This window comes from Sorex araneus, chromosome 4, assembly GCF_027595985.1.
Source record: "Sorex araneus isolate mSorAra2 chromosome 4, mSorAra2.pri, whole genome shotgun sequence".
Taxonomy (NCBI): Eukaryota; Metazoa; Chordata; class Mammalia; order Eulipotyphla; family Soricidae; genus Sorex; species Sorex araneus.
The window spans coordinates 136,596,350-136,611,686 of NC_073305.1; the positions used below are offsets into that span (position 1 = coordinate 136,596,350).

General features: G+C 42.3%; 1 protein-coding gene across 2 annotated transcripts in view; it reads right to left on the reverse strand.

The window, feature by feature from the left end:
* Positions 1–15,337, reverse strand: part of CDK19 (cyclin dependent kinase 19) — a 168,276-nt gene that overhangs the window by 59,361 nt on the left and 93,578 nt on the right. For both annotated transcript variants that reach the window (XM_004605721.2, XM_055135395.1), the window contains one exon: positions 1,084–1,194. In XM_004605721.2, coding sequence (XP_004605778.2) covers positions 1,084–1,194 — 111 coding nt within the window. The remainder of the gene's footprint in view (positions 1–1,083; positions 1,195–15,337) is intronic.

Sequence of the window (15,337 nt, forward strand, 5' to 3'; positions counted from 1 at the left end):
ACTACAGGCTCTTGACATAACTAATTTATTTCCTGAAAGTTCCTTCTAGACCTAGAAGTTGGTTTAAGTTATTCTTCGATATGTTTATTATTTATATAGATGATGAAGTACATAAAAGTGAATTCCAACTTAATTGTCCAAAATTTAAACTTACTGTCAAGATTGCAATTTTTTTAATTCAATCAACTCCTCATATAAAAAGCTTAAAAGGCCAATTTAAGGTTTTTGTTTGTTTAGTCTTGGGGGCCATACCTGGTGTTGTTCAAAGCTCACTCCTGGCTCTGCATTCAGGGATCACTCCTGGTGGGGCTCAGAGGACCATATGGGGTCAAACCTAGGTCAGTAGCTTGCAAGGCAAGCACTCTACCAGCTGTACAATCTCTCCAACCCCTAAATGCCCAGTTTAAAAGGTTGGAATTCGGGCTGGGGAGATAGCCCAAAGGGCTGGAGTATGCAGAAGCACTCAGTTCAAAGTCCTGTGGACCCCAACCCTACTGGAGGAAGACCTGGGTACTGCTGAGAGCAGCTCCCCCAGAGAGCAACAAGGTGGAAGCAGCCTTGCTGGGTGTGGCCCCCCCACACAAAATCAAAACAAATGAATAGGTTGGAATTAGAATTTTTGGCTTCTTTACATATTGATAAGACAGCCTTGATATTTGCAAAATTATACATATACTCGATTTGATAGAAGTTGCTTTAGTGACAAAATGACAGGAAAACTATTCATAAGCACGTAACTTGTTCAATTGGAACTGCAGAACGTACAATAAAAGAATGTAGTTTCCACTACACCTATTAGTAAACTGCCACTACTTTCTGCATAAACTGAAAATCTCCCACACACTACATTCTGAAGAGAAATTTCTGAGTGTCAGACATTACAAATATCAGCCTCTCTTAAAGTAAGGTTTTTAATGTTTAGAGTTCAAAACTCCTAATGCGAGAGTTGCATTTATTGTAGTTTTAGAACTGTGGTCCAGCTTCCTGTGCATTATTAGTCACACACATATTAGTCATGCACTCAGTACATCAATTTCTCCATAACTACACATAAAATATCCCCCAAAGCGTATTTCAACTTACCCACAAGTCATGTTCTGCATAGTCAAACAGCAGCCACACCTTCCTGTCACTGTGAGACAGGAACACCTTCTGCAAGGCGATCACATTCGGATGCTTCAACTCTCGCAAAAGCTAAACACAAGAGGGAGAGAGAGGGGTCACTCCTCTATGCAGGTGCGACATGAAAAAAATGTGCACAATCCAGAGAAGCAAAAAGAAAAACTTACCCCAAACACCACTTTTCAGAGACAAGCTCTGTCAACATCTTGGTGTATTTTTAATACTTCGTGTGCGGTATTTTAAATGACACTGTTTGATTTGGTTCTGATCTGGGGACCACTCCTTCAGCTGATAGTTGGGGGCTGACACTCCTGTAGTATATGAGGGACCAGGAACTAGGATCGTGGGATCAAACAAATGCACAACCGGCAGATGCTCTAGCCCTCTGAACGATTTCCCCATCCTGTAAATGAGATGTGATGTTTTTTCCTTGAGGGGTTGGGGGAGTTTTGGAGCCATACCCAGCAGTGCAGAGGGTGGAAGTACTACTCTTAGAGAACTGTATTTGGTGCTGGGGATCAAGTCGGCTGCATGCAAAGAAAGTGCCTTATCTTCTGTGCCACCTCTCTGGCTACCATGAATGAGATCATTTTAAATGGTAAACAGAAGGAACACAACATTGAATAAATAAATGTATATTGGTATGCGTGTATCTTTTTTACTAGAGGAAAGCTTATCGGCAGGCAACAAAAATATACTGATACTATTTATAACCATCCTAGCATAGTATGTGCTCGAGAAATATTTGATAAATGGGGCTGGAGCGATAGCACAGCAGGTAGGGCTGTGCCTTGCACGTGGCCGACCTGGGTTTGATTCCCAGCATCCCATATGGTTCCCTGAGCACAGCCAGGGGTAATTCCTGAGTGCAGAGCCAGGACTGTGCATCACTGGGTGTGACCCAAAAAGAAAAAAAAATGATATTAAAAAAAAAAAAAGAACATGCAGTACTTAGGAGGATAGCACAAAGGCACAAAGGATAGCACCCATGCTTTGCATGTAAAAAATCCAGGTTTGAGCTCTGGACCCTCAAGCCAAATGGGAAATAGCTCCTGGTCATCATGGGATGCTGAGTGGCAACAGCAGGCTCTGAGCACTGAAGGGTAGTGGCCCAAAAACAAAGAAAAAAGAAAAAAGAAAGCAGTTATTTAACAAACTCTACATTTATCTATACCTAAAGACTGTGGTTGAAATTTTCTTTCTAGAAGAATTTCTTGTCTTCAACGCTCACAATGCAGTGCATGAAACAGATAGAGCGAGAAATAAGCTGCTGAGCCGTGCTAGAAAGTTTAAATGAGTAAGGTGTATTTTGAATGGATTGCTGGAACCATGTAAAAACGAACTCCATCTCAAAAACTTTTATAGAACTCATCCTAGCTGACTTCTTAATTACTTTCAAAGATGTATTACCTCGCTCCTCAACTCTCTCACTCTGGTTCTGTAGCTCAGCTTTTTCTCCCCTACAAGGCTGCTGGGAGGTGCCGTCAGCTGTAATACACGGAGCACTGTTCCTAGATATGGCTCCCTGGTCTCTCAAATCCATATTCTCCGACACAACTAAGACGCAAGAGAGGATGGGCTGGGCTTATTCCTAGTGGGCCTTCTACTTCTCTGCCAGTCTCAGGATTCTATGTCCCTTTGGCTCTATGTCAGAAAAGAGGCACTGGAAGGGAGAAGATGAGGGAAAACAAATAATCCTGACCCCTGGGAAGGGAGAGAAAAGCAAGGGTGAGGGTCGCTTAGTGGATGCTTCTAGCTAATCAGCAAAAAGTCTCATCTACTTGAGCTCAGTCTTCAACAGCACCCTCCTCTCAGTGGGTCTTCCCTACCTTCTGCAAACTATCACCATCCGTCTGTACCTTTATTTTTCTGCAAAGTACTATCACTACCAGATATACTGTAATACGAAGGAGTTAAAACAAAGTTTTCTAGTGACTCCAGTAGAGGAAAAAATATAAACATATTTCAAAGGGTGTAGGGGAAAGCATTGTCAATGGCAGATTCTTTCAGGTAATCTGGTTCTGATTCTGTGTAAGTTTACTACTCTGCATGTGATAGATCCAAAAGTAATAATGCAGAATAAATCTTTACTTATCCACATGTAAATTTTGACCTGACCAGTAAAGTCATTGACTTCACTCTCACATAGAAGAAGACAGTTCTATCTCAACTTGCACATCATTTTAATACTCCTGGTCTATGAATGTATATGTTCCAAATATTCTTCTTTGATAGTATAGCATTTTCTTGGTGTCTTCATTTATCTGTAAAATGTGCCCATTTTATCTGTACAAATAGTATGATCACATAGTTTTATCTACCAGCTGCTGAGTGTTCATACTTCCCACCCTCATATTTGAAACATATGTCAATGGTTGGAAACTTGCTACAAAAGTGCCTGGGGCAAAGGGCTATTAGGATAGAGAAGGAACCAGTATGGCAATAATAGATGGAAATGATCATTTTGGATGGCTGAGTGTTGAAAGTAGGTAAAGGGATATACCTGATAACCTTTCAGTATCTGTACCACAAACCATAAGACCCAAAAAAGGAGGGGAAGAGAGCAAGAGAAAGAGCGAGACAGAGAAAGAGACAGAGAGAGAGAGAGAGAGAGAGAGAGAGAAGAAAAGCCCCTGCCGCAGTCAGGCAGGAGGGAAACTGGGGATATATCAGTGGTGAGAAATGTATACTGGTGAAATGTATACTGGCTCTCCTGAGCAGGCAATAGACTCTCGGTAGCTTGTCAGGTTCTCCAAGAGGGAGAACCAGGGAGAACTAGATCACACTAATATTTGTTCAGTATGACATCATATAACTATAAATATACTCTGATCACATTCAAATAGTAGTTTTCATTAGTAAAAACAGGCAACCAATCTGAATCTGTCAGACATTCATTTATTTTTCTTTCTTTCTTTACATATATGTTTTTGGTTTGGGGGTCATACCCAACAGTGCTCAGGACTTACTCTGGCTCTGCACTCAAAGAACACTCATGGTAGGGTTAGGGAGACCATATGGGATGCAAGGCATTGAACTCAGGTTGGCTGGGTGCAAGGCAAGTGCCCTACCCACTGTACTCACTCCAACGCCATGGAATTAACTTTTTACTCCCAACTTCGAGACAGTGCTGGTTAGAAAGAGGGAAGAGTTTTTGCTTTCTAGTGGAACATATCTAATGTAGGATGTTTCACTTTGCAGAGTCACTGACATTATCTTGTAGGATCTCACCCCAGATACTCTTAAGAAACTGTAATAACAATTTACAACTTATCTCAAAGAACCTTGGTTAAGTTTTTGCTTGCGATGCTGGAGACCAAATCCCAGGACTTTATATGCGTACATCATGTGCTGCACCACTAAGCTATGTGTTCCTGATGAATTACTAATGGGCAAGTTACCGTGCCAATAAGACAATGTATTTCAAAATCACTAAGCTTCTAGAGAAGATAAACAGTGACGTCAATGCTCAATTAAACTAACCATTTATTAATCATTTATTCCTCAACACCCCACTGGAATTTTAACAATAGCAATATGGAAAGCCTATTAAATGATCCAGCCAAACTGCAATACAGGAAATGCCTATTGTATTGTTCCCATTAAACAGAAAACCTCAATTCCTCCCACTTTAGAAACCTTCACACACATTATGAGAAAATGCTAAAGAGGAATGTGTTTTGACTATGAAATAAATGATTCCTTTCATATTAAACATCTACTAGATATAATCGATAGATCCTAAATATGTCCACTGTAAGCTTATTTTTATAATATTAAAGAATTTAATTATTTCACCATATATTTTTACATTTCAAAATTAGATACTGATAAAAGACAAAATAATTGTGGTCAAAATAATTGTGTCCAAAAATAATGGCAAAATACAGAAGAAGGGGTAGCTCAAAGGTACAAGCTTTGCATGCTGGAGCCCCATGTTTAAACCCTGGCACAGCCTGGTCCCCCTACACCAAACCAGTTAACAGCCCTCAAGTACTGTCAGGTATGGTCTCAAAACCAAAATAAACAAAAACATAGCAAATTCCTGGTGGTATTAGTCTACATACAATTCAATTTCTAGTATATAGTTCACTGGCTGCAAAAAAAAAGTTTTTAAATTCATCGAATATCTCTCAATGTTACAAGGGCTTCTTGGTAGTTCTTCCACTGATTTTTAGCATAGTTATCTATGCTAAAATCACAGATAATCAACAGCCTGTGATTACGTGAATGCTTTGAGGTGGAGATGTAACCATTATATTCACAGATAAAGAGTACAGGGGCTCAGGAGATAGATCAGAGTGCTGCAGTGTGTGTTTTGTGATGGGGAGACAGGGGAATTCTATCCCCAGGCAATGCATGATGAACCTCCAAGCACCAGCCAGGAATAGGCCAAGCATCACCAGGAGTGTTGACAAAACAAAAAGAAAAATACAAACAACAGAAGAAAAGAGTACATACATAACCGACTAGACCCTAGTAGTGAGAATGAAGGGGGGTAAACAACCATCTAGTTGTTTGGTTGGTTGGTTTTGTTTTGGAGTCATGCCCTTAGGCTTAGGTACTACTCCTGATCTGTGTTTACTCCTGGCAGGGCTGAGCCGGGACCATATGTGGTGCAGGTGATCAAAACGGGGATGGCTGAGTGCAAGGAAAATGCCTTTGCCCTTGTACTATCTCTCAGACCACCAGTGCTCTGAGATATCTGTATAGAGAGAGACAGATATACATATGTATATTATTACATATATATTATATATTATTATATGCATATATTATTACAGAGGAATCGAACCCAGGTCGGCTGCATGCAAGGCAAAGGTCCTAGCACAGCAGGTGGGGCCTTTACCTGGTACATGGCTGACCTGGGTTCGATTCCTCTGCCCCTCTAGGAGAGCCCGGCAAGCTACCGACAGTATCTCGCCCACACAGCAGAGCCTGGGCAAGCTACCCTTGGTGTGTTCGATATGCCAAAAACAGTAACAAGTCTCACAGTGGAAAGGTTACTGGTGCCAACTCGAGCAACTGGATGAGCAACGGGATGACAGTGACAGTGATACAATGATATATTATTACATGATACATCACCAAGATAAACACCAAGCAGTGCTCAGGGATCACTCCTGGCAGGGCTTGGGGGGACCATATGCGTGCTGAGGAGCCAACCCAGGTCTCGTGTGTTAGAATCAAGTAAGGCAAATGCCCTTCCCGCTATACTCCAGCCCCCCTACTAGTATTCTTGAAGTCAACAAGTCAAGCATAACGAGTTTGGCTAAAAGGGACTCAAAGCTCACATGAAATATAGTAAGAAGCCAGCCTGGAAGCTTAAGAGAAGAGCAAAACCATAAACTGCCCTTCCTAGCAATGGCTATGGAGCAGATTCCATTTTCTGTGGCTTGGGACCAATGGTTTGCAACCACCCATCTACCCAGAGCTGTCAGTCCACAGGCACAGAAGGGCGAAAGCAACAATCTATCACAGAGCTTACTGACTGCCTAGCCACAACCATTGTGAGGACCACGGGTGAAAACAGGTTCGAAACCACTGCTTTAAGACAATCTCAACATAAAGTGAGCTGCAGGGGAAGGACTTCCCCGCACCCCCCACCTGCCACGCACCCCACAGTAAAATAAGAAGGAAGGGTGACGCCAACCTCCTGTGCCAAACCTAAAACACCTGGGCACAACCTACCACGACCCTCACAGGGACGGAGTGCAGAAGCCTTAACTTTAATCATCTGGTCTGTTTTCTGCCAGAGTTACACTGTGCCATATGTGGCATTTCTGAAAACATAAGCAAAATGATGGGGGGGAGGGGAATCAAGAATCACTAAATTATATTAATGACAAATAATTCACAATACTATGACTTTCGGTAATTTTGCTTTTGTGCAGAGTATATATTCATGAAGAACATTAAGTTTAAAGTAAGCTTTACTGATCACACTCATATGTGGATTATAAAGTAGTAGAATGGGACACTAACACCCAAGAGTAGTAGAGATAAGAACCAGGAGCTCTGCCCCACAGCTTGGAAACTGGCCTCACATGCTGGGGGAAAAGGCAGCAGAGACAGAGAAGGGAACACCAAGTAGAGAATGTTGGGAGGACCCACTCGGGTTGAAAGCTGCGTATCAAAAGTAGACTATAGACCGAACATGGTGGCCACTCGATACCTCTATTGCAATCTACAACATCCAACAGGAGAGAGAACAAAAGGGAATGCCCTGCCACAGAGGCAGGTCGGGGTTGTGGGGGTTGGGGTGGGGGTGGTGGGAGGGATACTGGGAACATTGTGGGGGGAGAATGGGCACTGGTGGAGGGATGTAAAATAAATACAAACATGAAAGTTCATAAGTTTGTAACTGTACCCCGTGGTGATTCACTTTCTCTCTCCATCTCAGCCTCGCCCCCCCCCCCACCAGCCATGCTTGGAAGCCTCCAGAATTAGAGAGAGAGAGAGAGAGAGAGAGAGAGAGAGAGAGAGAGAGAGAGAGAGAGAGAGAGAGAGAGAGAGAGAGAGAACAAATGTTATAAAGGATGCCTTACGAACCTAGTTCCATCCATTGCGCGATGGTCCCAGCACTGCAGGGTACAATTAATTCTCTGTCTCTCTCTGACCTCCAGATCTATTTCTATTGCAGTGTTTATAATGTCTATGATTATCCATGGGAATTATAGACTTTATTCATCCAGCTTCCTATTGATAACATTTGGGTGGGGGGAGGGCACACCTAGGGGTACTCAGGACTTATTCCTGGCTCTGTGCTCAGGGCTCACTCCTGTCTGTGCTTGGGAGTCCATATGTGGTGCAGGAGATTAAACCTGGCTTGGCTGCATTCTACACAAGTGCCCTACCCGCTGGGCTACGCCCTCAGGGCCCACCTACTGATAAATCTGAAATGCTGTTAAGCTTTCCAGTTATTCCTGGTGCTGGGAAAGTGACTCCAAGACCTCGAGCACGTGCTGTCCCTGCACGGGCCCTCAGGTTGACGTCCAGTGTTGCTTGGTTTCTCAAGCACCTTCAGAGTGGCTGCGAGCACCGTTGGATGTCCCCTTTCCAATCCAATCCAATAAAATTATTCACATTCTAATAGATGAAAAATATGTCTTTGATGTTTGAATTGCAGTCTTCAGGACATTAATTTCTTATAATTTGACTATTTCAATGATAATTCCTCAAAATATTTTCTTCTTAGTCTATTCATTTTTTTCTTACTGATTATTACAAATGCTTCAAGTGAATCCACTCTTTAATATTTAATTATTTGGAAACATTTTCCAAGTTGCTTTTGGAGGATAGTTTCATAGTTGTTCATCAATTTGCTCGAATGGGCGCAAGTAACGTCTCCATTTGTCTTGTCACTGTCACTGCCATCCCACTGCTCATCTATTTGTTCGAGTGGGCACCAGTAACATCTCCGTTGTGAGACTTGTTACTGGTTTTGGCATATAGAATACGCCATGGGTATCTTGCCAGGCTCTGCCGTGCGGGTGAGATATTCTCAGTAGCTTGCCAGGCTCTCCAAGAGGGGTGGAGAAATCGAATCCAGGTCAGCTGCATGCAAGGCAAGCGCCCTACCCGCTATGCTATCGTTCCAGCCCAGTTTCATAGTGACTTTAAAATTTTCTACTTCCTATGAAGTTTATTTTTTTAATCAAACATTAGGGGGGGTGCCACATCCAGCAATGCTTAAGGGTTACTCCTGACTCTGCACTCTGGAAGTACTGGCAGTGTGCAGGGGATCATATGGGATTCTAGGGGTCAAACCCGGGATGGTTACATGCAAGGCAAGTGCCCTGCCTGCTGTACTATCTTTCCCCTCTGAAGTTTATTTTAAATAAGCTCTCTTCATTTAACTTGTATTCGTTCAAAGTGTTTTGAGGGGCACGAGAATAGTACAGCAGATAGGATATTTGCCTTGCGCGTGACTGCCCCAGGTTTGATCCCTGGCATCCATATTACCCCTGAGCACATCAGGAATAATTCCTGAATGCAAAGCCAGGAATAACCCCTAAACATCTCCATGTGTGCCTTCCCCTCTCCCACCAAAAAAAAATTAAAAAAGTGTACTGGAGGATGTTAATAGAACTTACATTGAAGAACATGTTGAAGAGAAAAATCTAGTGGAATTTGACACTTTATATGCATTTTTCAGATTGCTTTGAATAGACATAGAAATATCAAAACTTCAAAATAAAAGGAAGCTTACATTTTTTTAATTATTTTTTTTCAGCACCAAGTATATCACCCTGGGACTTATAAATACAAAACCGTATCTTCTACACTGAGCCCAAATAACCTGGCCCAAGTAAAGTTTACTTTATTTTTTAAAAATTTTTTATTAGTGAATCACCGTGGGGTACAGTTACAAACTTATGAACTTTCATGTTTGTATTTAGTTTACATCCCTCCACCAGTGCCCATTCTCCTCTCCACGAGTGCGAGCACCACCACCAAACGCGTCACTCCTCAAGCAGTGTGACTGCTGTGTCCCCCCCCTCCCCACCTCATCCCCAGCACACCAGGATGACAATGAAGGGAGGAGGAGAAAAGAATACAGAATAGACATCTAATGTTAAGTAAGAAAGACAAATATCCATGAGAATGCAGAGCTCTGTTGGATGGTTTGTTCTGTCTGGTTCTGGTGTGTGGACCCAGGACCAGCAGTGCTAGGGGTTGCCACCTGGCTTAGGGGGACCCGGGGGACCATGCGGTGGCAGGGACTGAGCCAGGGCCTCTGAAGGTGAAGCAAGTGCTGCGGTACTTTGAGCTTTCCCCCAGGGCCTTGTTATTTTTACAAAGCACTGGAAAAATAAGAAGAGACTGAAGAGCTACATTTGTGCAGGACGATTGGGTTGAGAAAGGTAGAAGTTGAAAAGTTTTCACTTTCTATCTTTCCATTTTTTTCAATTAGATTGTTTAAACTCTTGTGCATATTTTCTTTTATGTCAACTGGAGTAACCTGCAGAAATGAAGTGTTAGTAATTTATATTTGGCTACCTTATATTGTTCTGCATCTTTAAAATTAATTTTTCTTAAAAGTCTACTCAGGGCTGGAGAGAGAGTACACAGACTAAGGCACTTGCGTGGCTGACCTGGTTCTATCCCCAGCACCACATAGGGTTCCCCGAGCAGCCCCGGAGTAGCCCTGAACTCCACCGCATGTTGTCAAATACCATGCCCCACCCTACAAAGCCTACTCAAAAATTTTGTTTTGCAAAAATCTGAAGTTTATGACCCATTTGTAGATGATGAGATCTGTTTACAGGGTTGCAACAGCATTCCACCTCTCCTCCCACATGAAATACCTGAACAGGGCTAGAACAGTCATTGACAACAGCAGTTTTTGTTTCTCTAGGTTCCGAGCAAAGAGTCTGAGTGAGGACGGATGGCAGGGGCCGGGGAAAAGACTCCCAGGGCTGGAGTGCCCGGGTTTGATCATACACGGTCTCCCAAGCAGCACAGCTGGGCGTGACCCAAACCCAAAAAAGTATAGTGTAGGCTTAAAAGGTTGGAGACCACTATTCTGGAATATTATGCCAGTTGTTTTGTTTTGTTTTGTTTTGTTTACAGAGTGCTCAGGAAAAATGTTTAAAATATTGTATGCTTCAAAATAAGAATCATTTTAGTTTAGACTAAACATTGTTGGGACTGGAGCAATAGTACAGCGGGTAGGGCATTTGCCTTGCACGTGGCCGACACGGGTTCAATTCCCAGCATCCCATATGGTCCCCAAGCACTGCCAGGAGTAATTCCTGAGTGTGAAGCCAGGAGTAAGCCCTGTGTATTGCCGAGTGCAAGCCAAAAAGCAAATAAATAAATAAACATTGTTAATTCCACAAAAACTTTAAAAAAATACTTATAACTGATATAATGAAGATAAAAATGTAAGTTCTAAAAGTTCACAGGAATTTTCTAAAAATGATACATGCTGTGACACAGTCATAGAATTTTAAGGCCTAAACCTTCATAATTATACTTGGGATAGCCCTGCATTATAATTTACACAATAATAACCTATGGAATTGATAAAATTAAAATTAAAGTGGTTTACTTAAGCTTTTTAATCTGGGCCGGAGCCATAATACAGCAGGTAGGGCACTTGTCTTGCAAGTAACAATTTAATCCCTGGCACCTCATATCCTCCAGAGCCTGCCAGGAGTAACCCCTGAACTCAGAGCCAAAAGTAAGCCCTGAGCACCACTAGGTGAGTCTCTAAATCAACCCCCCTCCCCACCCCACCCCCACACACAATATATATATTTTTTAAATAAATTTATTTATTGAATCACCATGATAACAGCTACAAAGCTATTGGGTTTAAGTCTTGGTCATACAATGATAAAGTAACCGTCCCTTCACCAGTGCACATTTTCTACCACCAAAAACCCCAGTAAGCCCCCTATCTCACACCCTCCCCCTACCTGTGCGGCAGATGATTTCCACATTACTCTCTCTCTCTCTCTACTCTGATTACATTCAATATTTGGACAGCAGACCACCATTATTGTTTAAGATTTTCCCCGAACACTCAGACCTCCCAAAAAGGCAGCATTATACAATTTGTTTTCTATTACTGATTATGAATGCATATGATGTTGGGCAGCCACACAATTTTGGAATTCTGAAATTTTCATAATTAAATCTAGAGAGATTTCTGTCAAAAGCTGCTGGGTCCTGAGGTTTGTTACACACAATATTTTTAATCATTAAAGAGATCACCAAAATAGATGGTTTTTAAATGCTAAACTATCTGAGAATATTGATTAATGACTACACAGCTCAAATACATATCCAACAGCTAATCATATTAACCAATCACCTGTTTCTATTTGATCAGAGGAGATAGCCAGGAGTAGCCAGGAGTAGCACATAGTTCAGTGAGAAAAGTAAGTAAAAAATTAAAGGACTACAGGGAACAAATGAAGACTGTTTTCGCTAAAAGAAGGTAACCAAACCATGTATATTATGTAATCAAAGCATGCTTATTTTTTGTTGCATTAGCCACGATTTCATCAATCTTTAACACTTAGATTTCCTTTTATCCCTTTTATCGAGCCCCCACCTGCCACCAACACTTGCTGGCTTTTTACTTCCTTCGTTCCAACAGCAATAAGATGGAACAATCATTTAGAATTTAACAAATAATCACTTGCATTACTGAGATTTTTAAAAACTAAATCCCTAATGATTTATAATAGATATACAGTGTACTTATATTAAGCATCTAGTAAACTATTTGTGCATTCCATTTCATATCAATAAATTCTTTTAGTTACATTTTCTAAATTTTCATATAACTGAGAAGTCCAAAGTCTTTCAGGGCATGGGGATTCTATGAATAAGTATATCCAAGGCATCTACATATGCTTCCAAGATTACCAGACCATAGACCATGGCTAATTTTAGAAGTAATCAGTGCATTAAGCCTAACAGAGAGAGAGGGAGGGAGGGAGGGAAGGCGGGAGTACAGTACCTAACACGGATGACTGCAAATAGTATATAAAGGGAGAGAGGGAGGGAGGGAGGGAGGGAAGGGAGGGAAGGAAGGAAGGAAGGAAGGAAGGAAGGAAGGAAGGAAGGAAGGAAGGAAGGAAGGAAGGAAGGAAGGAAGGAAGGAAGGAAGGAAGGGAGGGAGGGAGGGAGAGAGGGAAGGGAGGGAGGGAGGGAGGGAGGGAGGGAGGAAGGAAGGAAGGAAGGAAGGAAGGAAGGAAGGAAGGAAGGAAGGAAGGAAGGAAGGAAGGAAGGAAGGAAGGGAAGGAAGGAAGGAGGGAAGGAAGAAGGGAAGGAAGGAAGGAGGGAAGGAGGGAAGGAAGGAAGGAGGGAAGGAAGAAGGGAAGGAAGGAAGGAGGGAAGGAGGGAAGGAGGGAGAGAGGGAGAGAGGGGGGAAGGGAGGTAAGCATAAAGATGAGGGATCCTCTGTATTTAGGGATCACTCCTGGAGGGCTTGTGGGATCATTTGTGATCCCGGGAATCAAACCCAGGTCAGTCACACAAGGCAAACATCCTATCCACTGTACTATGGCTATGGCCCCAACCTTCAAAATTTTTAAATATGAAGAGATAAAATCAAGAATCCATAAAGGAGAATGCAAGCATTTGCTCAGATTTCACATATGACCCTTCCCAAAATTACTGGCTAAATTTAGCCCAAATGACTATGGTTGAAGATTAAAAAAAGATTTTTTTTTTGTAATGGGCATTAGGGCAGGGAGATAGTAACAGTTGTTACACTGCACATCTCGCATGCACATGACCTAGATTCAATTCAATTCACAGCACCACAAAGTCTCCCAAGCATACCCAGGTGCTGTCCCCACTGTGGCCCAGATATCCCTGGCCCTGGCACCGCTGGACCCCCAGCAGCACCTCATCCTCAAGCTCTTATGCTGAGTCAACAGTGAGGGTGGCAAGAATCTACCATGAGGGTCCTGGGTCTCCTGAGCACTGCTACTCCACCCAAAAAAACACTGCAGAAAAATCAAAATCAAGCAACACAGGATTATGAAGCAGAACAGAATGGTCTTCTTACGAGCCAGTAATCTGCCTTTCCCAGTTTCCTTCCTTCTTTTACTTTTAAACTAACAAATCTTTCAAGATGTCCCTATAAAACTAGCAACCAGGGAACCAAAGAGTACAGCGGACAGGGCGTCTGCCTTGTGTGTGGCCAACAAGGAATTGGTCCCTGGCATTGCATATGGTGTCCCCAAGCTCCACCAGAAGTGATCCCTGAGTGTCGAGGCACGTTAAGTCCTAAGCACAGTCAGATTGGCCCAAGAACAAAAAAAAATGACCACCAGACCTGGGGCAAGTCAGAATTTGGTAAGACTAGAGTACTGAAAAGTACAGAATTAGGAACTACAAAAAAAAGGTGGGATCAGTTGTTCACACAGTAATATGATAAATTTCACATCATCATAAAAAAAAGAGAAGGCATATATAATCTCACCTAAACATGGTCTAGAACACCTGAACAACGGTTCAAAATCTATTAAGTTTATTTATTGTGAACATTTCTTTTTAAAAAACTATCAAACAAGAATTATAAATATTTTTTCTTATCCTAAAAAAATAGGGGGGGTTGAATGGGGTTAAAAATGTCTGAATCAAAGTCCCTTGACCTAATTTTCCAACTTTCTTACTGGTTGGCCTCTATTTGCTTCCTACCTCCAGCCTCATGAAACCAGCTTTACGCTCCTGTGCACCAGGCCACATATCCATCTGTTTCTCTGCCAGAAGGCTCTTCCCCCAGTCTGCAAATATTCACACACTCAATTCAGACTAAACCCTAGCCACCTTATCCTTTATGAAGTTTTTTCCTGGTGGCCTCCACCTCTCTTCCAAATACACTGAACCACTCCTCCACTGGGGCCTCACTAGACACACTTCTGTCATATCACTTGTGACATCTTATTGTCAATTTTCTTGGAGTGGGGTGGGGGAGCGGACCACACCTAGATGTGCTCAGGGCTGGCTCTGCACTCAGGGATCACTCTGGCAGGGCTCAGGGGACCAAAACCGACACAAGGGATCAAATCTAGGTTGGCGAGGCGAGTACCTGTGCAATTTCTCTGGCCCCTATTGTTAATTTGCTTCAGGTCCAGACTATCACCTGCAACTGCTCAACACTAGAATCTTCTTTTCATTCATCTTATTCTCCAAAGCTGAAAAAGGAATTTGAAGTGTAATATGTACTTTGAGCAATGTGAAATACACTGCTCGTAAAAAACAAACAAAACACCCTTGATTTGTCAACAATCCACATTACCATTACAAGAAGCAAATTTAAATCTTAAAATACACTATCACAGACAGCATCATTCCCAAATAATAAATGTACTGCTTGGAGGAGTAACGATAAATGTACTGACTTCTCCCAAATAGGGGCTTTGGGGCTATTTCCAGTAACTCAGTCCAGTGCTGTTCAGGCCCAGCAATGCTGATGGCCACCAGGGCCACTCCAGGCCCAAGGCCACTGCAGCCCCAGTACCTATCTCCCCAGTCTCCAGGTATGGCTTTAATCTCTGTTTTACAACAGAAAAAGGAAAAAGGTTTAGGAAGCTAAAGGTCAAGCAACTTACACAATGCACATAGTTAATATACCACTGAACAAGGACTAAAATAAATCTTTAATTCTGAAGTTGTTTCAGGTCCTATATTTAAGTGCACTTGTACACACACACACACACGCACACACACACACACACAGAGG